Below are 23,828 nucleotides of genomic sequence, written 5' to 3'. Positions count from 1 at the left end.
TGGTGGCCAGGTTCTTAATTCCCAACAGTAATGAATGAAGCCGTGGACTCTCCTCCCCTTGATGGAAATGAAATTATCAGGTAAGCATAATTTTGTTTTTTAATATACCAAGTTCTTTCTGAATCATGCTCATTGTTGAGTGGGGCTAGTGCATTCCTTATCACCTGTATGCAAAGGGAACCAGTGTGACCACTTAGTTGGGAGATGGGTGTCTTCTTACTCAACAAAATGTGCTTTTTTCTAGTTCTACAGTTAGTGTGCTTGTAGTGACATACTTCATACAGCAACATATTTAGTCTATTGACAACACTAAACTACTATATTTATTGCTCATTTAAGGGTCTAAATACTATACCTTGTGTGTAGAATCTTTGCTTCATTTATTATGGTAAAATATATCAAAGTATAAACTCCTTGAATACTGTAATTTGTCTAGGATTTAAGATATGTAAAGGTTAATGCTTCTTCCATATTAACAGAAGCAGATGTATGGAAACTGTTTGTTCCCCTTTCATCTTTAGTGGTTTGTTTCACATGACCTGTGCACTTATACAATGTTGTGCTCTGTTTATGGACTTATTTTATTGTTTCCAGCTCTTGGGTTGGCTGGCAGAGAAGCTTCCCACCTTGCGTGCAGTACCTTCTGATTTGCTGAACTGTGTTCCCTATCTGTATTGCTGCCTTGAAGATCGCAATGGGGATGTGCGCAAAAAGGCTCAGGAGGCCCTTCCAATGTTCATGATGCATATTGGGTTTGAAAAGATGTCCAAAGCTACTGGCAAACTCAAGGTAATGTGATTCACAAGCTTAAAAGGATACAACATTCAGTGCTTCCTCCTAGAGAAATGAAGAAATTTTTAAAGGAACAGTGTACTGTAAAATTGGTTTCCCATTAAAGGGACAGTAAAACTTTGTTACACTTCTTTTGTCTTTCTATAGAATAGCATATCAGTCAAGTTTAACCATGTTTAAAATAAATTAGAATCTTTTTGCTGTAAGTGTTTAATAGCCAAACTCAACCCACAGCTTGCATTATTTGGATGAGCCACTGGGCTTAAATCTACATATTAGTATGAGTCTACAGTTTTGCATTTCTTATCTAAGCCTGTTAGGGATACCGTGTGGCAGAGATAACCTTGAGAAGTCTGCAGGATGTTTGGAAATTTTTTATTTAATTTATTTTTTTAGCTAAATTGACTGAAGGAGGGTAGGCAAAGTAAATTATATTACAAAGTTGTTTTACTGTGCATTACACTTTTATATTAAAATCTCAAGGTGTTTACTTACCCTTTTTTAATGTGCTTCTGTTAATATACCAGCTGCAGTGTGGAAAATTGCGAATTGTAGGGTTATTTTTGTATAATAGGGTTTTCTTCTGTTATGTGTGATCAGTCCACGGGTCATCATTACTTCTGGGATATTATCTGCTCCCCTACAGGAAGTGCAAGAGGATTCACCCAGCAGAGTTGCTATATAGCTCCTCCCCTCTACGTCACCTCCAGTCATTCTCTTGCACCCAAAGACTAGATAGGAGGTGTGAGAGGACTATGGTGATTATACTTAGTTTTTATAACTTCAATCAAAAGTTTGTTATTTTACAATAGCACCGGAGCGTGTTATTACTTCTCTGGCAGAGTTTGAAGAAGAATCTACCAGAGTTTTTCTTATGATTTTAACCGGAGTAGTTAAGATCATATTGCTGTTTCTCGGCCATCTGAGGGAGGTAAAAGCTTCAGATCAGGGGACAGCGGGCAGTTGAATCTGCATTGAGGTATGTAGCAGTTTTTATTTTCTGAATGGAATTGATGAGAAAATCCTGCTATACCGTTATAATGACATGTATGTATACTCTACACTTCAGTGTTCTGGGGATGGTATTTCACCGGAATTACTCTGTAAAAATACATTAAACCTTTTAATAGGTATTTAATCATGTTAAACGTTTTTGCTGGAATGTAGAATCGTTTGCATTTCTGAGGTACTGAGTGAATAAATATTTGGGCATTATTTTTCCACTTGGCAGTTTGCTTGTTTTGATTATGACAGTTTCGTTTCTCTCTCACTGCTGTGTGTGAGGGGGAGGGGCCGTTTTTGGCGCTCTTTGCTACGCATCAAAAATTTCCAGTCAGTTACACTTATATTTTCTGCATGATCCGGTTCATCTCTAACAGAACTCAGGGGTCTTCAAACTTCTTTGAAGGGAAGTAGATTCTCTCAGCAGAGCTGTGAGATTTATATAGTGACTGTGTTTTAAAACGTTGCTCTGTGATTTTTATGTTTAAAATTTAATTAGTGTTGCTTCACTAATGGGAACAAACCTTTGCTAACAAGTTATGTTGTTTTTAAAGAGTGATGCTATAACTGTTTTTCAGTTCATTATTTCAACTGTCATTTAATCGTTTAGTGCTTCTTTGAGGCACAGTACGTTTTTGTTAAATAAGATTGTAACCAAGTTGCATGTTTATTGCTAGTGTGTTAAACATGTCTGATTCAGAGGAGGATACCTGTGTCATTTGTTCCAATGCCAAGGTGGAGCCCAATAGAAATTTATGTACTAACTGTATTGATGCTACTTTAAATAAAAGCCAATCTGTACAAATTGAACAAATTTCACCAAACAGCGAGGGGAGAGTTATGCCGTCTAACTCGCCTCACGTGTCAGTACCTGCGTCTCCCGCCCGGGAGGTGCGTGATATTATGGCGCCTAGTACATCTGGGCAGCCATTACAGATAACATTACAAGATATGGCTACTGTTATGACTGAAGTTTTGGCTAAGTTACCAGAACTAAGAGGCAAGCGTGATCACTCTGGGGTGAGAACAGAGTGCGCTGATAATTCTAGGGCCATGTCTGATACTGCGTCACAGCTTGCAGAGCATGAGGACGGAGAGCTTCATTCTGTAGGTGACGGTTCTGATCCAAGCAGATTGGATTCAGATATTTCAAATTTTAAATTTAAATTGGAAAACCTCCGTGTATTACTAGGGGAGGTCTTAGCGGCTCTTAACGATTGTAACACTGTTGCAATACCAGAGAAAATGTGTAGGTTGGATAAATACTTTGCGGTACCGGCGAGTACTGACGTTTTTCCTATACCTAAGAGATTAACTGAAATTGTTACTAAGGAGTGGGATAGACCCGGTGTGCCGTTCTCACCCCCTCCAATATTTAGAAAGATGTTTCCAATAGACGCCACCACACGGGACTTATGGCAAACGGTACCTAAGGTGGAGGGAGCAGTTTCTACTTTAGCTAAGCGCACCACTATCCCGGTGGAGGATAGCTGTGCTTTTTCAGATCCTATGGATAAAAAATTAGAGGGTTACCTTAAGAAAATGTTTGTTCAACAAGGTTGATATTGCAACCCCTTGCATGCATCGCGCCGATTACGGCTGCGGCAGCATTTTGGATTGAGTCTCTGGAAGAGAACCTTAGTTCCGCTACGCTGGACGACATTACGGACAGGCTTAGAGTCCTTAAACTAGCTAATTCATTCGTTTCGGAGGCCGTAGTACATTTAACCAAACTTACGGCTAAGAATTCAGGATTCGCCATTCAGGCACGTAGGGCGCTGTGGCTAAAATCCTGGTCGGCTGATGTAACTTCTAAGTCCAAATTACTTAATATACCTTTCAAGGGGCAAACTTTATTTGGGCCCGGTTTGAAAGAAATTATCGCTGACATTACAGGAGGTAAGGGCCACGCTCTACCTCAAGACAAAGCCAAAGCTAAGGCTAGACAGTCTAATTTTCGTCCCTTTCGGAATTTCAAAGCAGGTGCAGCATCAACTTCCACTGCACCAAAACAGGAAGGAGCTGTTGCTCGTTACAGACAAGGCTGGAAACCTAACCAGTCCTGGAATAAGAGCAAGCAGGCCAGAAAACCTGCTGCTGCCCCTAAGACAGCATGAACCGAGGGCCCCCGATCCGGGACCGGATCTAGTGGGGGGCAGACTCTCTCTCTTCGCCCAGGCTTGGGCAAAAGATGTCCAGGATCCCTGGGCGCTAGAGATCATATCTCAGGGATACCTTCTAGACTTCAAATTATCTCCCCCACGAGGGAGATTTCATCTGTCAAGGTTGTCAACAAACCAAATAAAGAAAGACGCGTTTCTACGCTGTGTACAAGATCTATTATTAATGGGAGTGATCCATCCGGTTCCGCGGTCGGAACAAGGACAAGGGTTTTACTCAAACCTGTTTGTGGTTCCCAAAAAAGAGGGAACTTTCAGGCCAATCTTGGATTTAAAGATCCTAAACAAATTCCTAAGAGTTCCATCGTTCAAAATGGAAACTATTCGGACAATCTTACCCATGATCCAAAAGGGTCAGTACATGACCACAGTGGATTTAAAGGATGCTTACCTTCACATACCGATTCACAAAGATCATTACCGGTATCTAAGGTTTGCCTTCTTAGACAGGCATTACCAGTTTGTAGCTCTTCCATTCGGATTGGCTACGGCTCCAAGAATCTTCACAAAGGTTCTGGGTGCCCTTCTGGCGGTTCTGAGACCGCGAGGAATTTCGGTAGCTCCGTACCTAGACGACATTCTGATACAAGCTTCAAGCTTTCAAACTGCCAAGTCTCATACAGAGTTAGTTCTGGCATTTCTAAGGTCGCATGGATGGAAAGTGAACGAAAAGAAGAGTTCTCTCTTGCCTCTCACAAGGGTTCCATTCTTGTGGACTCTTATAGATTCCGTAGAAATGAAGATTTATCTGACAGAAGACAGATTAACAAAGCTTCTAAATGCATGCCGTGTCCTTCATTCCATTCAACTCCCGTCAGTAGCTCAATGCATGGAGGTGATCGGCTTAATGGTAGCAGCAATGGACATAGTTCCCTTTGCACGCCTACATCTCAGACCGCTGCAATTGTGCATGCTGAGTCAGTGGAATGGGGATTACTCAGATTTGTCCCCCACTCTGAATCTGGATCAAGAGACCAGAAACTCTCTTCTATGGTGGCTTTCTCGGCCACATCTGTCCAGGGGGATGCCTTTCAGCAGGCCGGACTGGACAATTGTAACAACAGACGCCAGCCTTCTAGGTTGGGGCGCTGTCTGGAATTCTCTGAAGGCTCAGGGACAATGGAGTCAGGAGGAAAGTCTCCTGCCAATAAACATTCTGGAATTGAGAGCAGTTCTCAATGCCCTTCTAGCTTGGCCCCAGTTAAAGACTCGGGGGTTCATCAGGTTTCAGTCGGACAACATCACGACTGTAGCTTACATCAACCATCAGGGAGGGACAAGAAGCTCCCTAGCAATGATAGAAGTATCAAAAATAATTCGCTGGGCAGAGTCTCACTCTTGCCACCTGTCAGCAATCCACATCCCGGGAGTGGAGAACTGGGAGGCGGATTTCTTGAGTCGCCAGACTTCATCCGGGAGAGTGGGAACTTCATCCGGAGGTCTTTGCCCAAATACTTCGACGTTGGGGCAAACCAGAGATAGATCTCATGGCGTCTCGCCAGAACGCCAAACTTCCTCGCTACGGATCCAGATCCAGGGATCCGGGAGCGGTTCTGATAGATGCTTTGACAGCACCTTGGAACTTCAGGATGGCTTATGTGTTTCCACCCTTCCCGCTGCTTCCTCGATTGATTGCCAAAATCAAACAGGAGAGAGCATCAGTGATTCTAATAGCGCCTGCATGGCCGCGCAGGACTTGGTATGCAGATCTAGTGGACATGTCATCCTGTCCGCCGTGGTCTCTACCTCTAAGGCAGGACCTTCTGATTCAGGGTCCATTCAAACATCAAAGTCTAACTTCTCTGAAGCTGACTGCTTGGAAATTGAACGCTTGATTTTATCAAAACGTGGGTTTTCTGAGTCGGTTATTGATACCCTGATACAGGCTAGGAAGCCTGTTACCAGAAAGATTTACCATAAAATATGGCGTAAATACCTATACTGGTGTGAATCCAGAGATTACTCCTGGAGTAAGGTTAGGATTCCTAGGATATTGTCTTTTCTACAAGAAGGTTTAGAAAAGGGTTTATCGGCTAGCTCATTAAAGGGACAGATCTCAGCTCTGTCCATCTTGTTACACAGGCGTCTGTCAGAAAATTCAGACATCCAGGCCTTTTGTCAGGCTTTAGCTAGGATCAAGCCTGTGTTTAAAACTGTTGCTCCGCCATGGAGTTTAAACTTAGTTCTTAACGTTTTACAGGGAGTTCCGTTTGAACCCCTTCATTCCATTGATATAAGATTGTTATCTTGGAAAGTTCTATTTTTAATGGCTATTTCCTCGGCTCGAAGAGTCTCTGAGTTATCAGCCCTACATTGTGATTCTCCTTATCTGATCTTTCACTCAGACAAGGTAGTTCTGCGTACTAAACCTGGGTTCTTACCTAAGGTTGTCTCTAACAGGAATATCAATCAAGAGATTGTTGTTCCCTCCTTGTGTCCAAATCCTTCTTCAAAGAAGGAACGTCTTCTACACAATCTGGATGTAGTTCGTGCCCTCAAGTTCTACTTGCAGGCAACTAAAGATTTTCGCCAAACTTCTTCCCTGTTTGTCGTTTATTCTGGACAGAGGAGAGGTCAAAAAGCTTCTGCTACCTCTCTCTCTTTTTGGCTTCGTAGCATAATACGTTTAGCCTATGAGACTGCTGGACAGCAGCCTCCTGAAAGAATTACAGCTCACTCCACTAGAGCTGTGGCTTCTACTTGGGCCTTTAAGAATGAGGCCTCTGTTGAACAGATTTGCAAGGCTGCAACTTGGTCTTCGCTTCATACTTTTTCCAAATTTTACAAATTTGACACTTTTGCTTCTTCGGAGGCTATTTTTGGGAGAAAGGTTCTTCAGGCAGTGGTTCCTTCTGTATAATGAGCCTGCCTATCCCTCCCGTCATCCGTGTACTTTTGCTTTGGTATTGGTATCCCAGAAGTAATGATGACCCGTGGACTGATCACACATAACAGAAGAAAACATAATTTATGCTTACCTGATAAATTCCTTTCTTCTGTTGTGTGATCAGTCCACGGCCCGCCCTGTTTTTTAAGGCAGGTACATATTTTTTTTTTAAATTATAATTCAGTCACCACTACACCCTTGGCTTCTCCTTTCTCGTTGGTCTTTGGTCGAATGACTGGAGGTGACGTAGAGGGGAGGAGCTATATAGCAACTCTGCTGGGTGAATCCTCTTGCACTTCCTGTAGGGGAGCAGATAATATCCCAGAAGTAATGATGACCCGTGGACTGATCACACAACAGAAGAAAGGAATTTATCAGGTAAGCATAAATTATGTTTTTTGCCAATTGAAATGGGCTGAAAATGCTGGCAACACAGATCTTATGTTTTTCTCTATACCAAAAGGCCTCATGATTTTTTCTCTTTCTGTATAAAAACAAATACTCAAAGAGCAATTGAAAATGAACATGTTGGTATCCCTCTGTCCACCTCCCTGGCAATGTCTGGTGGTTTCATCAGGCAAACACATTTCATATGATAAAATAAAGGTAAATTAGGAATTTTGTCAACAATTTAATTGCACTCCAGCATGTAAAATGGATAATCGAAAGCACATTTGTAAATGGAGAAAAATACTGTGCAATGTCCCTTTAGTTTGCAGCTGTTTTGTTACATCCCTACATCTCCTCCAGCCTTCCGATTTTGTATGTAGGAGCATTGTACTAAAAAGTAAATCCCTCATACATTAACAAAACTATGTAATAGGCAGTCATTATTTTAATTACTTTTCTTGTAAAATACCTCTGAAAATTGTCTGCTGATCATGTATGACTATAACTTGCCTTCTTACGGAGTTCTCCTTTTATTTTATTTTTATAAGGTGACCTAATTAACTTTTAGGACAGTAAGTAACTACAAACGTATTAGTAATGCAGGTAATATCCTTCAGAGAGAGAATACATTCTCATATACAAAGATATAATGCATTGGGAACAAGTCCAATTCTGGTTTCCCACCATCACCTTTAGGGAGACTTCCCTAAGGGTCATAATTTGTATAAATAAATTAGTCCTTAGTATAATGCTATAATCTTTAGTTGTGAACTTGTAGTGCAGTCAGTTATTTACAAGCATTGCCTAATAGTTTTCATGATAGTGACTCATATGTAACACTCCTGTTTTTGCTCAGCCAGCATCCAAGGATCAAGTTGTTGCATTACTGGAGAAGGCTAAAGCAAATATGCCCTCCAAACCTGTGCCTGTTGGGAAGGCGTCTTCCAAACCACAAGGTGGAGCTGTTCAACCATCTGCACCAACTCCTACTCCTGTTGCAGGTATTGTAAAATCTGACCTTGTATTCAGAATCTACTTTAATTTGGACCCAGTACCAGTGTATCCAGTAAAATGTTCTTGTTTCTGCAGAGCTCAAGAAGTAGACTAGTCAAAAATAAACCATTTTAACAATTGGTTACATTTTCTTCCCCTTCCAAATATTCTTGCAGTCACACAGATCCCAGAAAATCCCACTAGAGATTTATTTTAATGCTTTTTGAATGTGCTAGTGTCTGGTAACAAGATGGTATTTTTAAAATTATTAGTTCCTAAATAAGTAAGCAACATTCTAAGATAGAGGAATATCATATAATTTGGACTTCTCTTCTTTTCAAGCTTCTTCGGATACTGGGTACTCTACCATGGATGCCAAACCAGATCCAAAGAAAAACAAAACAGGAGCTTCAGCTTCCAAAGCAAAGGTATGGTTTTTTTTTTTTTTGTGTTTTATTTTTATAATAAATATATAATATAAGATTTGGTGGTCTGATATTCCCTTACTGTTGGTGTTCATAAAGGGATATGAAACGTTGTTTCATTTTTATAATAAATCTTATCAGTTATTTATACTTAATAGAAAATATTGCAATGGGTGTTAATCATTTTTAAATGGATTTTACTATTTCTTTTTTAAACTTCATTTGTGCAGTGTCCACTGCTTCCTGTTACATCCCTACAAGGAGGATGTGGCCTCTGCAAGAAGGCATATCTAGCTTGATGTCATAAAACTTCTAGAGTAACATTAGCTGGTTTAGTATTAAGTTAAATACTTGATAAACATGGAGTCAGTTTGCATTATGCTTGTCCTGAGCATGGGCAAATCTAAGTTGCCAACAAGTTGGCTCTCTTATCTAGCTTCAAGTAGTGGCTACACTGAGAATTTCTGTGCGCTAATTTTTCATGAAAACAAGTGAGTAGTTTGTTTACTTTGATTTAACATTTGATTTTACTAAAGTAACACTCTTTAATATCCTTTAAGGAACATATGTAAATTTTACCATATTATGTAGTAATCTAAACATCCTTCCAAGCATTCGAATTATCAGGGAATTGCTAATATTAGCTAGGGTGTTTAGTAGCTACTTTTGCTAGGTATGAAAAATTAATATTTCTTCTGTTAAGTGTGATCAGTCCACGGGTCATCATTACTTGTGGGATATTAACTGCTCCCCTACAGGAAGTGCAAGAGGATTCACCCAGCAGAGTTGCTATATAGCTCCTCCCCTCTACGTCACCCCCAGTCATTCTCTTGAACCCAACGACTAGATAGGATGTGTGAGAGGACTATGGTGATATATTTAGTTTTTATATCTTCAATCAAAAGTTTGTTATTTTATAATAGCACCGGAGTGTGTTATTCCTTCTCTGGTAGAATTTGAAGAAGAATCTACCTGAGTTTTTCTATGATTTTAGCCGGAGTAGTTAAGATCATATTGCTGTTTCTCGGCCATCTGAGGAGAGGTAAACTTCAGATCAGGGGACAGCAGGCAGATTAATCTGCAAAGAGGTATGTAGCAGTTTATTATTTTCTGACATGGAATTGATGAGAAAATCCTGCCATACCGTTATAATGTAAACTCAGCCTTGAATGCAGTAGATGTAGCTGATATCAGGCTGTCATGTATGTATATTTTACACTTCAGTTTTCTGGGAAATGGTACTTCTCTGGCTTTTAAACTGTATACATAGACTTAACCTATTTTGCAGGGACTTGCAATAGGTTTTAAATGACAATTAATTATTGAGGTAAAACGTTTTTTTGCTGGCATGTAAAAACGTTTTTTTCTCTGAGGTACTGGGTGAAAAAATGTTTTGGGCACTTTTTTTCCACTTGGCAATAGTTTTGATTTAAATTAGAGCAGTTCACTGATCCCTCTCACTGTTATGTGTGTGGGGGAGGGGCCATTTTGGTGCTTTCACTATGCATCAGAAAAACTCAGTCAGAGGTTCATTTTCTTCCTGCATGATCCGGTTCATCTCTACAGAGTTCAGGGATCTCAAGAGTCTTTTTTGAGGGAAGTAATCATTCACAGCAGAGCTGTGCTGATTGTATTGACTGTGATATAAAAAACGTTTATTTGTATTTTTTTCTGCTGCCTGGGTTAGTTATCATTTGCTGAGGGGAACAATCCTTTGCTAAAACTGTATATTCTGACAAAGATTGATGCTATAACTTAATTATTTTATCTGTTATAATATTTTCTGTGCTTCTTAAAGGCACAGTTCGTTTTCATATTATTTGTAAATTACTTTGAAAAGTATTTCCAAGTTGCTGTTTATTTGCTAGTGTGTTAAACATGTCTGATTCAGAGGAATATCTCTGTGCTATATGTGTTAATGCCAAAGTGGAGCCCAATAGAAATTTATGTACTAAATGTATTGATGCTACTTTAAAAAATAGTCAATCTGTACAAATTGAACATATTTCACCAAACAACGAGGGGAGAGTTATGCCGACTAACTCGCCTCACGTGTCAGTACCTGCATCTCCCGCTCAGGAGGTGCGTGATATTGTAGCGCCGAGTGCATCTGGGCGGCCATTACAAATCACATTACAAGATATGGCTACTGTTATGACTGAAGTTTTGGCTAAACTACCAGAACTAAGAGGTAAACGTGATCACTCTGGGATGAGAACAGAGTGCGCTGATAATGCAAGGGCCATGTCTGATACTGCGTCACAGTTTGCAGAACGTGAAGACGGAGAGCTTCATTCTGTGGGTGACGGTTCTGATCCAAATAAACTGGACTCAGACATTTCAAATTTTAAATTTAAGCTTGAGAACCTCCGTGTGTTACTAGGGGAGGTATTAGCGGCTCTGAATGATTGTAACACAGTTGCAATCCCAGAAAAAATGTGTAGGTTGGATAAATATTTTGCGGTACCGACGAGTACTGACGTTTTTCCTATACCTAAGAGACTTACTGACATTGTTACTAAGGAGTGGGATAGACCCGGTGTGCCTTTCTCACCCCCTCCTATATTCAGAAAAATGTTTCCAATAGACGCCGCCACACGGGACTTATGGCAAATGGTCCCTAAGGTGGAGGGAGCAGTTTCTACTTTAGCTAAGCGTACCACTATCCCAGTAGAGGATAGCTGTGCTTTTTCAGATCCAATGGATAAAAAATTAGAGGGTTACCTTAAGAAAATGTTTGTTCAACAAGGGTTTATATTGCAACCTCTTGCATGTATTGCGCCTGTCACGGCTGCAGCAGCATTTTGGTTTGAGTCTCTGGAAGAGACACTTCAATCATCCACACTAGATGACATCACACACAAACTTAAATTCCTTAAGTTAGCTAATTCATTTATTTCAGATGCCGTAGTACATTTAACTAAACTTGCGGCTAAAAATTCAGGATTCGCCATTCAGGCACGCAGAGCTCTGTGGCTAAAATCCTGGTCAGCTGATGTTACGTCTAAATCTAAATTGCTTAATATTCCTTTCAAAGGGCAGACCTTATTCGGGCCCGGCTTGAAAGAGATTATTGATGACATTACAGGAGGTAAAGGTCATGCCCTGCCTCAGGACAAGGCCAAAGCCAAGGCTAGACAGTCCAATTTTCGTTCCTTTCGTAATTTCAAAGCAGGAGCAGCATCAACTTCCTCTGCACCAAAACAGGAAGGAGCTGTTGCTCGCTACAGACAAGGCTGGAAACCTAACCAGTCCTGGAACAGGGGCAAACAGGCCAGAAAACCTGCTGCTGCCCCTAAGACAGCATGAATTGAGGGCCCCCGATCCGGGACCGGATCTAGTGGGGGGCAGACTTTCCCTCTTCGCCCAGGCTTGGGCAAGAGATGTTCAGGATCCCTGGGCGTTAGAGATCATATCTCAGGGATACCTTCTGGACTTCAAATCCTCTCCCCCAAGAGGGAGATTTCATCTGTCAAGGTTGTCAACAAACCTAACAAAGAAGGAAGCGTTTCTACGCTGCGTACAAGATCTTTTATTAATGGGAGTGATCCATCCAGTTCCACGGTTGGAACAAGGACAAGGGTTTTACTCAAATCTGTTTGTAGTTCCCAAAAAGAGGGAACCTTCAGGCCAATCTTGGATTTAAAGATCCTAAACAAATTCCTAAGAGTTCCATCGTTCAAGATGGAAACTATTCGAACAATTTTGCCCATGATCCAAGAGGGTCAGTACTTGACCACAGTGGATTTAAAGGATGCTTACCTTCACATACCGATTCACAGAAGTCATTACCGGTATCTAAGGTTTGCCTTTTTAGACAGGCATTACCAGTTTGTAGCTCTTTCATTCGGACTGGCTACGGCTCCAAGAATCTTCACAAAGGTTCTGGGCACTCTTCTGGCGGTACTAAGACCGCAAGGAATTTCAGTAGCTCCGTACTTAGACGACATACTGATACAAGCTTCAAGCTTTCAAACTGCCAAATCTCATACAGAGATAGTACTGGCATTTCTAAGGTCGCATGGATGGAAAGTGAACGAAGAGAAAAGTTCTCTCTTTCCACTCACAAGAGTTCCCTTCCTGGGGACTCTGATAGATTCTGTAGAAATTAAGATTTACCTGACAGAGGACAGGTTAACAAAACTTCAAAATGCATGCCGTGTCCTTCATTCCATTCTAGAGACCAGAAATTCTCTTCTATGGTGGCTTTATCGGCCACATCTGTCCAGGGGAATGCCATTCAGCAGGCCAGACTGGTCAATTGTAACAACAGACGCCAGCCTACTAGGTTGGGGCGCTGTCTGGAATTCTCTGAAGGCTCAGGGACTATGGAATCAGGAGGAGAGTCTTCTTCCAATAAACATTCTGGAATTGAGAGCAGTCCTCAATGCTCTTCTGGCTTGGCCCCAGTTAGCAACTCGGGGGTTTATCAGGTTCCAGTCGGACAACATCACGACTGTAGCTTATATCAACCATCAGGGAGGGACAAGAAGCTCCCTAGCAATGATGGAAGTATCGAAGATAATTCGCTGGACAGAGTCTCACTCTTGCCACCTGTCTGCAATCCACATCCCGGGAGTGGAGAACTGGGAGGCGGATTTCTTAAGTCGTCAGACTTTTCATCCGGGGGAGTGGGAACTTCATCCAGAGGTCTTTGCCCAAATACTTCCACGTTGGGGCAAACCAGAGATAGATCTCATGGCGTCTCGACAGAACGCCAAGCTTCCGCGCTACGGGTCCAGATCCAGGGATCCGGGAGCGGTCCTGATAGATGCCTTGACAGCACCATGGACCTTCAGGATGGCTTATGTGTTTCCACCTTTCCCGATGCTTCCTCGATTGATTGCCAGAATCAAACAGGAGAAAGCATCAGTGATTCTAATAGCGCCTGCATGGCCACGCAGGACTTGGTATACAGATCTGGTGGACATGTCATTCTGTCCACCTTGGTCGTTACCTCTGAAACAGGACCTTCTGATTCAGGGTCCTTTCAAACATCAAAATCTAACTTCTCTGAAGCTGACTGCTTGGAAATTGAACGCTTGATCTTATCAAAGCGTGGTTTTTCTGAGTCAGTTATTGATACCTTAATACAGGCTAGGAAGCCTGTCACCAGAAAGATTTACCATAAAATATGGCGTAAATACCTATATTGGTGCGAATCCAAAGGTTACTCTTGGAGTAAGGTTAGGATTCCTAGGATATTGTCTTTTCTACAAGAAGGTTTAGAAAAGGGGTTATCCGCTAGTTCCTTAAAGGGACAGATCTCAGCTCTGTCCATTCTGTTACACAAGCGTCTGTCAGAAGTTCCAGACGTTCAGGCTTTTTGTCAGGCTTTGGCCAGGATTAAACCTGTGTTTAAAGCTGTGGCTCCACCATGGAGTTTAAACCTTGTTCTTAACGTTTTACAGGGTGTTCCGTTTGAACCCCTTCATTCCATTGATATAAAGTTGTTATCTTGGAAAGTTCTATTTTTAATGGCTATTTCCTCGGCTCGAAGAGTCTCTGAGTTATCAGCCTTACATTGTGATTCTCCTTATTTGATTTTTCACTCGGATAAGGTAGTTCTGCGTACTAAGCCTGGGTTCTTACCTAAGGTAGTCACTAACAGGAATATCAATCAGGAGATTGTTGTTCCATCCTTGTGCCCAAATCCTTCTTCGAGGAAGGAACGTCTTTTGCACAATCTGGATGTAGTTCGTGCCCTTAAATTTTATTTACAGGCAACTAAAGATTTTCGACAAACGTCTTCCCTGTTTGTCGTTTACTCTGGTCAGAGGAGAGGTCAAAAAGCTTCTGCTACCTCTCTCTCTTTTTGGCTTCGTAGCATAATTCGTTTAGCTTATGAGACTGCTGGACAGCAGCCTCCTGAAAGAATTACAGCTCATTCCACTAGAGCTGTGGCTTCCACTTGGGCCTTTAAGAATGAGGCCTCTGTTGAACAGATTTGCAAGGCTGCAACTTGGTCTTCGCTTCATACTTTTTCCAAATTTTACAAATTTGACACTTTTGCTTCCTCGGAGGCTATTTTTGGGAGAAAGGTTCTTCAGGCAGTGGTTCCTTCTGTATAAAGAGCCTGCCTATCCCTCCCGTCATCCGTGTACTTTTGCTTTGGTATTGGTATCCCACAAGTAATGATGACCCGTGGACTGATCACACTTAACAGAAGAAAACATAATTTATGCTTACCTGATAAATTCCTTTCTTCTGTAGTGTGATCAGTCCACGGCCCGCCCTGTTTTTTAAGGCAGGTAAATATTTTTTAAATTATACTCCAGTCACCACTACACCCTTGGCTTCTCCTTTCTCGTTGGTCCTTGGTCGAATGACTGGAGGTGACGTAGAGGGGAGGAGCTATATAGCAACTCTGCTGGGTGAATCCTCTTGCACTTCCTGTAGGGGAGCAGTTAATATCCCACAAGTAATGATGGACCCGTGGACTGATCACACTACAGAAGAAAGGAATTTATCAGGTAAGCATAAATTATGTTTTTAAAGTTAATCATGGATAAACATAATTTTCTCTGTAGACTCCATCAGGGTCATCTGAAGCTAATAACAGTATGTCCAAAGCAAATACCAGCTTGACCAAAGCCAAGCCGGCTAAGCAGGTACCGAATACTGGTGAATAGGCTTTTAAGCACTGGAGTCTCTCCATTCCCCTTTTCACATGTATAATTTAAAATTTCACTTTGCACCTAACATTGTTCACATTCTGGTTGTTGGGTCACTTGGATTATTTTAATAAATTAGTCTTCACCTAGAATCTTTTGGAGGATTATGAGTTGCGCAGAAGGAACCATGGTGCGGTGCTGTGCTATGAAACTTTTCAGAATCGGGCTGGTGACAGAACCAAGTGCACAGGGGCCAGCTGACTCCACACAGCTTACAGATTGACTTTAACCTTGTCTTTATGCAGACCTCCCTCATGTTTAGTTTTTAAATTTGCTTTAACTTTATTAATGTCCCCCCCCCCCCCCCCCCCCCCCCCACACACACTTTTTTTTCTCTTACTTATCCCTTAAGGTGGTTCCTGGGAAAAAAGTGCCAAGTAGTTCAAAGGCAAAGGATGAGGAAGACCGTTCTGGCCCAATATTCATCATTGTTCCCAACGGAAAAGAGCAGAGGATAAAAGATGAAAAGGCACTCAAGGTAAGGACCCATAGTTTCTTATACCAGTCCTTTTAAAGAGACACCAAAGTCTAAATTTAAAAGTGCATGCTCTGGGTCATGGAAGTTTAGAGACTTTCTAATATTACATCCATTATCAATTTGTGAAGCTTTTTTCTTTTGTAAAATGATGGTCCACAGTCCCCCATAACATATATTTATTTAATGTAATTGGCAAGAGTCCATGAGCTAGTGACGTATGGGATATAAATTCCTACCAGAAGGGGCAAAGTCTCCCAAACCTCAAAATGCCCATAAATACACCTCCCACCACACCCACAATTCAGTTTTACAAACTTTGCCTCCTATAGAGGTGGTGAAGTTTGTGCTTGATTTTTCTTCTATGATGAGCGCTTCTCAGCATATTGAAGCCCAATTCCTCTGAGTACAGTGTTTTGTCAGAGGGATGTGAAGAGACTATTGCCTAATGATTTTATGGTTTCTCACGGGAAATCTTCAAGGGTTCTGTTATCGGTCGTAGGGATTCATCTCCTACCTCCCTTTTTCAGATAGACGATATACTCTTATATACCATTACCTCTACTGATAACTGTTTCAGTACTGGTTTGGCTATCTGCTATATGTGGATGGGTGTCTTTCGGTAAGTATGTATCATTATTTAAGACACTCTCAGCTATGGTTTGGCGCTTTATGTATTTCCCTTTGCAGTCTAAACAGTTTCAGTATAGTAATCATGTTTGGGAAGTTTATTAAAACTTTTTTTCTTACCTGGTGTTCAGTCTTTTTCTAATTTGACTTGTTTTTCAATTTCTCTTGCAAGGTGTATCCAGTCCACGGATTCATCCTTTACTTGTGGGATAATCTCCTTCCCTACAGGAAGTGGCAAAGAGAGCAGACAGCAGAGCTGTCCATATAGCTCCCCCTCTAGCTCCACCCCCCAGTCATTCTCTTTGCCGGCTCTAAGCACTAGGGTCTCTCTACGGGAGGGTAAAGTGAATGTGGTGTTAGAATTGTAGTTTTTACTATCTTCAATCAAAAGTTTATTTAAAATGGTACCGGTTTGTACTATTTACTCTCTGGCAGAAAAGTGATGAAGATTTCTGCTGAGAGGAAAATGATTTTAGCATGTTGTAACTAAAATCCACTGCTGTTCCCACACAGGACTGAGGAATACCAGAAAACTTCAGTTGGGGGGAACAGTTTGCAGGGTGATCTGCAATAAGGTAGGTTCAGTCATTTTATTTCTAGACAAAACTGAGATAATGCTAGAAGAGACTGACAATATCCCCATGAGGGGAGGGTAAGCTATGTTCAGACTTAGTAATGAATTGAATGCTTACATAACAGGGCTGATATACTGGTTGACACTTATTAAGGGCAATCGATTGTTTAGTTAAGGAAAAATCTTTTTGCAAGACACTTAGAAAGCCCTTTTGGGTTCTTTCTGGGGTTATTACCCACATGGCTGTTTTTTATTCACTTAGGAGTGATTTAGTAGGCCTCACAACTCCGGAGTAGAGTGGGAGGGGCCTAATTTCGTGCCTCAGATGCGCACTTAGAATTGCAGACAAGTTCATGCTGCTTCACATGGAGGGTCCTGCTGCTGTTTGAGGGCCTTAAAGAAGCTTTCATCCCCCACATCTGATCCCTAAGGGCAGGTAGGGCCACAGCAAGGCTGTGGCAAGGTGCTGTAGTATTTTTAACCGGGTGTTGGCTTTAGGCTGCTCTGGTTTGGGCATTAAGGGGTTAATCGTTCTGCAACTTGTGGTGCAATCTTATTAAGGCTTTAGGTACATATGGTGAAAATTTCAAAAGGATTGCTGCATTTTTCACTGTTTTGTAAAATTGTGTGCTCTTTTTATTTCTTAAAGGCACAGTAATGTTTTTTCAAATTGTGTTTATTTGATTAAAGTGATTTCCAAGCCTGCTTGTGTTTACTACTAGTCTGTTAAACATGTCTGACACTAAGGAAAATCCTTGTTCAATGTGTTTAGAAGCCATGGTGGAAACCCCCTCTCAGAATGTGTCCCACTTGTACTGATATGTCTATACACTTTAAAGATCATATTGTTGCACTTAAGAATGTGGCCCAAGATGATTCTCAGACTGAAGGTAACGAGGGTAGCCCATCTGCCTCTCCCCAAGTGTCACAACCAGTTCCGCCCGCGCAAGCGACGCCTAGTACCTCTAGTGCGTCTACCCCTTTTACATTGCAAGACTTAGCGGCAGTCATGGATAATTCTCTTACAGCCTTCTTATCTAATATGCCCGTCTTACCTTCAAAGCGTGATAGCTCAGTTTTAAGAACAGATTATGAGCATTCTGACGCTTTGGTAGCCGTATACGATATACCCTCACAACGCTCTGAAGTGGGTGCGAGGTATTTGATGTCTGAGGGAGAAGTCTCTGATTCTGGAAGGGTTCCTCCTCAGACAGATTCAGATACATTGGCTTTTAAATTTAAACTAGAACACCTCCGCGTTTTGCTTAGGGAGGTATTAGCTACTCTGGATGACTGCCACCCTTTGGTGATCCCAGAGAAATTGTGTAAAATGGACAAGTACCTAGAGGTCCCTGTTTACACGGATGCGTTTCCGGTCCCTTAGAGGATTGCGGATATCGTTACTAGGGAGTGGGATAGACCAGGTGTCCCCTTTGTTCCCCCTCCTGTTTTTAAGTGTTTGGGTATTTGGGTATTGTGGTGTTTCCTTATTTGGACGATTTCTTGGTACTAGCTCAGTCTTTACATACTGCAGAATCTCACACGAATCAACTATTGTTTCTTCGGAAACATGGTTGGAGGATCAATTTACCAAAAAGTTTCTTGATTCCTCTGACAAGGGTCACCTTTTTAGGCTTCTAGATAGATTCAGTGTCCATGACTCTGTCTCTAACAGACAAGAGACGTTTAAAATTTGTCGCAGCATGCCGGCTCCTTCAGTCTCAGTCATTCCCTTCAGTGGCTATGTGCATGGAAGTTTTCTACAGCTTTGCATGCTGAATCAATGTTGCAGGGATTATGCAAAGATATCACAATTAATATCCTTGAATCCCAATGTATGACAATCTCTGACATGGTGGATAGATGACCATTGTTTGGTTCAAGGGGCTTCCTTTCTTCAGCCAACCTGGACTGTGATCTCAACAGATGCGAGTCTTTCAGGTTGGGGAGCTGTTTGGGTATCTCTGACAGCACAAGGGGTTTGGAAATCTCAAGAGGCGAGATTACCAATAAATATTTTAGAACTCTGTGCAATTCTCAGGGCTCTTCAGTCTTGGCCTCTGCTAAAGAGAGAACCGTTCATTTGTTTTCAGACAGACGATATCAAAACTGTGGCTTATGTCAATCATCAGGGTGGGACTCACAGTCCCCAAGCTATGAAAGAAGTATCTTGGATACTTGCTTGGGCGGAATCCAGCTCCTGTCTAATCTCTGCTGTGCAAATCCCAGGTGTAGACAATTGGGAGGCGGATTATCTCAGCCGCCAGACTTTACATCCAGGCGAGTGGTCTCTCCATCCAGATGTGTTTTCTCAGATTGTTCAGATGTGGGGTCTTCCAGAGATAGATCTCATGGCCTCTCATGTAAACAAGAAACTTCCCAGATACCTGTCCAGGGATGTTCAGGCGGAAGCAGTGGATGCACTGACACTTCCTTGGTGTTATCGTCCTGCTTACATCTTCCCGCCTCTAGTTCTCCTTCCAAGAGTGATCTCCAAAATCATCATGGAACAGTCTTTTGTGTTGCTGGTGGCTCCAGCATGGCCACACAGGTTTTGGTATGCGGATCTGGTTCGGATGGGCAGTTGCCCGCCTTGGCCTTTTCAGTTACGGCTGGACCTACTATCTCAAGGTCCGTTTTTCCATTAGGATCTCAAATCATTAAATTTGAAGGTATGGAAATTGAACTCTTAGTTCTAAGTCATAGAGGTTTCTCTGACTCAGTAATTAATACTATGTTACAAGCTCGTAAATCTGTCTCTAGAAAGATTTATTATAGAGTTTGGAAGACTTACATTTCATGGTGTTCTTCTCATAAATTCTCCTGGCATTCTTTTAGAATTCCTAGAATTTTACAGTTTCTCTTGATGGTTTGGATAAGGGTTTGTCTGCAAGTTCCTTGAAAGGACAAATCTCTGCTCTTTCTGTTTTATTTCACAGAAATATTGCTATACTTCCTGATATTCACTGTTTTGTACAAGCCTTAGTTCGTATTAAGCCTGTCATTAAATCAATTTCTCCTCCTTGGAGTCTTAATTTGGTTCTGAAGGCTTTACAGACTCCTCCATTTGAGCCTATGCATTCTTTGGACATTAAACTACTTTCTTGGAAAGTGTTGTTCCTTTTGGCCATCTCTTCTGCTAGAAGAGTTTCTGAGCTATCTGCTCTTTTTTGTGAGTCTCCTTTTTTGATTTTTCATCAGGATATGGCAGTTTTGCGGACTTCTTTTTAATTTTTACCTAAGGTTGTGAATTCGAATAACGTTAGTAGAGAAATTGTTGTCCCTTCCTTATGTCCTAATCCTAAGAATTCTTTGGAAAGATCCTTACATTCTTTGGATGTGGTAAGAGCTTTGAAATATTATGTGGAAGCTACTAAAGATTTCAGGAAGACTTCCAGTCTATTTGTTTTATTTTCTGGTCCTAGGAAAGGTCAGAAGGCTTCTGCTATTTCCTTGGCTTCTTGGTTGAAACTTTTGATTCATCAAGCTTATTTGGAGTCGGGTCAGGCCCCGCCTCAGAGGATTACAGCTCATTCTACTAAATCAGTCTCCACTTCGTAGGCCTTTAAGAATGAAGCTTCAGTTGATCAGATTTGCAAAGCGGCAACTTGGTCCTCTTTGCATACATTTACTAAATTCTACCATTTTGATGTTTTTGCTTCTTCAGAAGCAGTTTTTGGTAGAAAAGTTCTTCAGGCAGCTGTTTCAGTTTGATTCTTCTGCTTTTTGATTTAAGTTTTTTTCTTTCAAAAATGAAAATAAACTTATTTTTGTTTTGGGTTGTGGATTAATTTTTTCAGCGGAATATGGCTGTTTTTATTTTTATTCCCTCCCTCTCTAGTAACTCTTGAGTGGAAGACTCCACATCTTGGGTATTGATATCCCATATGTCACTAGCTCATGGACTCTTGCCAATTACATGAAAGAAAACATAATTTATGTAAGAACTTGCCTGATAAATGTAATTTCTTTCATATTGGCAAGAGTCCATGAGGCCCACCCTTTTTATGGTGGTTATGATTTTTTGTATAAAGCACAATTATTTCCAAATTTCCTTTGTTGATGCTTTCTACTCCTTTCTTTATCACCCCACTTCTTGGCTATTCGTTAAACTGAATTGTGGGTGTGGTGAGGGGTGTATTTATAGGCATTTTGAGGTTTGGGAAAGTTTGCCTCTCCTGGTAGGATTGTATATCCCATATGTCACTAGCTCATGGACTCTTGCCAATGTGAAAAATGAATTTATCAGGTAAGTTCTTACATAAATTGTTTTTTTGTTTTTTTTTTGTTTTTTTTTTTTCCCAAAAGAGCTTTATTTTGATAAACGACATACATGGCATAAATCAAATGCGTACACAATATATCCAGGCTATTTCAGTATTATGCTTCATCACAATAGACCATTGGATAAGCTGTTTAAAGGTGTGAGGCATGCTTATGAACAGTCATATCAGGATTTGAAGACACCTATTAATTGCAGCGTATGCCATAATTAATCCCATTTTTCTCATTATGTAGACCACTCTTGGGCTTCTGGCGGATATATATATATGAACAATAATGGGAATATATAACGGTAAGGGGGAGAACTAGGGAAGATGAAAACAAACAGTTTGAGCATTTTTAGGGTAGAGAATGAATTCCAATTTTATATTTATATAGACCACTCTTGGGTCTGTGACAGATAAACATTTGAGCAGTATTGGAAATTTATAGAAGTAAGGTGGGAAACAAGGGACAGGGAATATCTTGGACCACTCTTGGATCCGTACATTCGATGCATAGAAAATATGTAGGGATAAATAAGTACAAACAAAACCCATATATAACTATTAAAAAAAACACAAAACTGCAGTAGAAGGTAATCAGCCTCAGATGATATATTAACTTGGCTAGAGATGTATTCGCTAGGACCTCTTAGGGAAATTATCATGGGGGACTGTAGGGGGCTTATGCCATTGGTAGGGAGCAATTTTATAAACTAGGAACCTGTGTGAGGAGGATTATATCCTGTGGCTTCACCTTCTCATACTCTGCGTTGAACATGCCCTATAACAATCGATAAGCAGAGTGCAAAGCTGTCTAATGAGGGAGGAGGGGGGGGGTCAGGGCTCTAAATATAGTTGGGCTTTACTGTTAAAGCATATAACATCTTGGGCTCCACCTGTGTGTCTGTTTGAGTCGCTATTCAATAATTATATAATGGAGCTGGCCGTCTCCCCATATTGCACAAACATCCCCAGTGTCATGGTGTGGTGACAGTAACATCAAGTTATGATCCCCTATATCATGGCAAGAAAAAAAAGAAAAATTCTCTTGGCGGTGCCCACATAATACATATAAGCTCGCACGGAATCATCCCCCAACCCACCGACCCCACAGTGTCACAAATAATAAACAGTTAACAGAACTTTTGAACAGAGCTTATACTCGATGCCACTGCTTTAAACAGCATAACAAACTGGCATCTGTCATACCGCAGTCCCTTCAACCAGTGTCAAACCATAAGCGTGTCCTTTTCAGCATCGCCACATAGCAGGTACCGTGCCGTTCTCTTTTGTGGCTGGAACGTTGTCTTCCAGGTAGACTAATAAATAGTCCGGTGATTATCGATCTCCCGTCTTGTGGTTTTATATCCCCTCCGCTCGCTTGGACTGCAGGGCATAGTAATGTCCATGCTTTAGTGTCCACAGTGGTGTGCCGTGAGAAGGTGCGGCTGCTTTTCCCCAGGATAGACATTAAGGCCGCCCGTGGTTGTAGTGGGTCCCCCGTATATGACAGGGTAGTGAGCAGGCGGACCGAATCATCTAGTTGTTGATGTAATGGGTCAGGCTGAAATCCGTGCGGGGTGTATTTGTCACTGAGGCGCGGCTCACAATCTTTATACTTGGTTGGCGGTGTGTGTGTGCAGGAAGCCATCTCGCTTAGGGATGCTTGCAGGGAGCAATGTTCCCCAATGAACAGATCTCTACCATTTTCTTTGACAGCCATGTTGTGGGTTTTCGTCACTATTTGCTGCGACTATGTAGGGATGTTGTTTTATGTTCGGCTCTGTAGATATAGAAATAGCCTGATGCCCTGTAGCCTCCTCTGTCTCTTGTAATCTGTGTATTAGGTAGTCGTAAGGTGCAGACTCCATGAGTCGGCGCATGAGGGATGCAAGTTTCATCGGTATGCCCTCCAAGAGCTCTAGGTTGCCTTCCCCCGACATGAGTTATTTCTTTGCCCTTCTGGAGGTCCCGGCAGAGTAGAAGTTTACTTAGTTTGTCAATGTACAGTCCAGTATTATGGGTTGTAGAGATTCAGTAAGTCTGATTGTTCAGACAGCACTGATCACCCGGCTCTACCCGGGGGGGAGGTGATTGCCTAGGAAAAGAAGGCCGCCGCCATAGGCCCTTAAACTCCGATCTGGGCTTCCAGTATCATACAAACAACAAAAAGTAGAAAAATATGGTGCCACAATAGCCAGCACTGTGAAATATTTAGATGATATGTTCCACTCCTTCTGTTTAAGGATAATAATCGGCGGATTATTAAAATTCCTCTGGACCCCACAGAAAATGCGTCCTGTCCAGGACACAGCACGGACACGCCCCCCCATAAATTATGTTTTTATGGTGTTCTCATAAATTCTCTTGGCATTCTTTTAGAATTCCTAGAATTTTACAGTTTCTTTTGAAGGGACAAATCTTTCTCCAACATAGGTGTGTCCGGTCCACGGCGTCATCCTTACTTGTGGGATATTCTCTTCCCCAACAGGAAATGGCAAAGAGCCCAGCAAAGCTGGTCACATGATCCCTCCTAGG

General features: G+C 41.6%; 1 protein-coding gene and 1 non-coding gene across 2 annotated transcripts; both read left to right on the top strand.

Annotated features, from left to right (window-relative positions):
- Positions 1-594: 594 nt before the first annotated feature.
- On the top strand, positions 595-15,821 carry LOC128644253 (cytoskeleton-associated protein 5-A-like; the record flags this gene model as incomplete). The annotated part of the gene is made up of 4 exons (XM_053696933.1): positions 595-789; positions 8,108-8,252; positions 8,587-8,672; positions 15,696-15,821. Coding segments are annotated over 4 exons (552 nt in total), but the record flags the coding sequence as incomplete, so codon positions are not given.
- On the top strand, positions 15,440-15,551 carry LOC128644254 (small nucleolar RNA SNORD67). Its single transcript, XR_008399965.1, has one exon. It is a non-coding gene; the product is annotated as a small nucleolar RNA SNORD67 (small nucleolar RNA).
- Positions 15,822-23,828: the final 8,007 nt, after the last annotated feature.

Source organism: Bombina bombina, unplaced genomic scaffold, assembly GCF_027579735.1.
Source record: "Bombina bombina isolate aBomBom1 unplaced genomic scaffold, aBomBom1.pri scaffold_2403, whole genome shotgun sequence".
NCBI lineage: Eukaryota > Metazoa > Chordata > Amphibia > Anura > Bombinatoridae > Bombina > Bombina bombina.
Note: the sequence above shows the minus strand (reverse complement) of the source record. Positions and strands in the feature narration are given on the sequence as shown.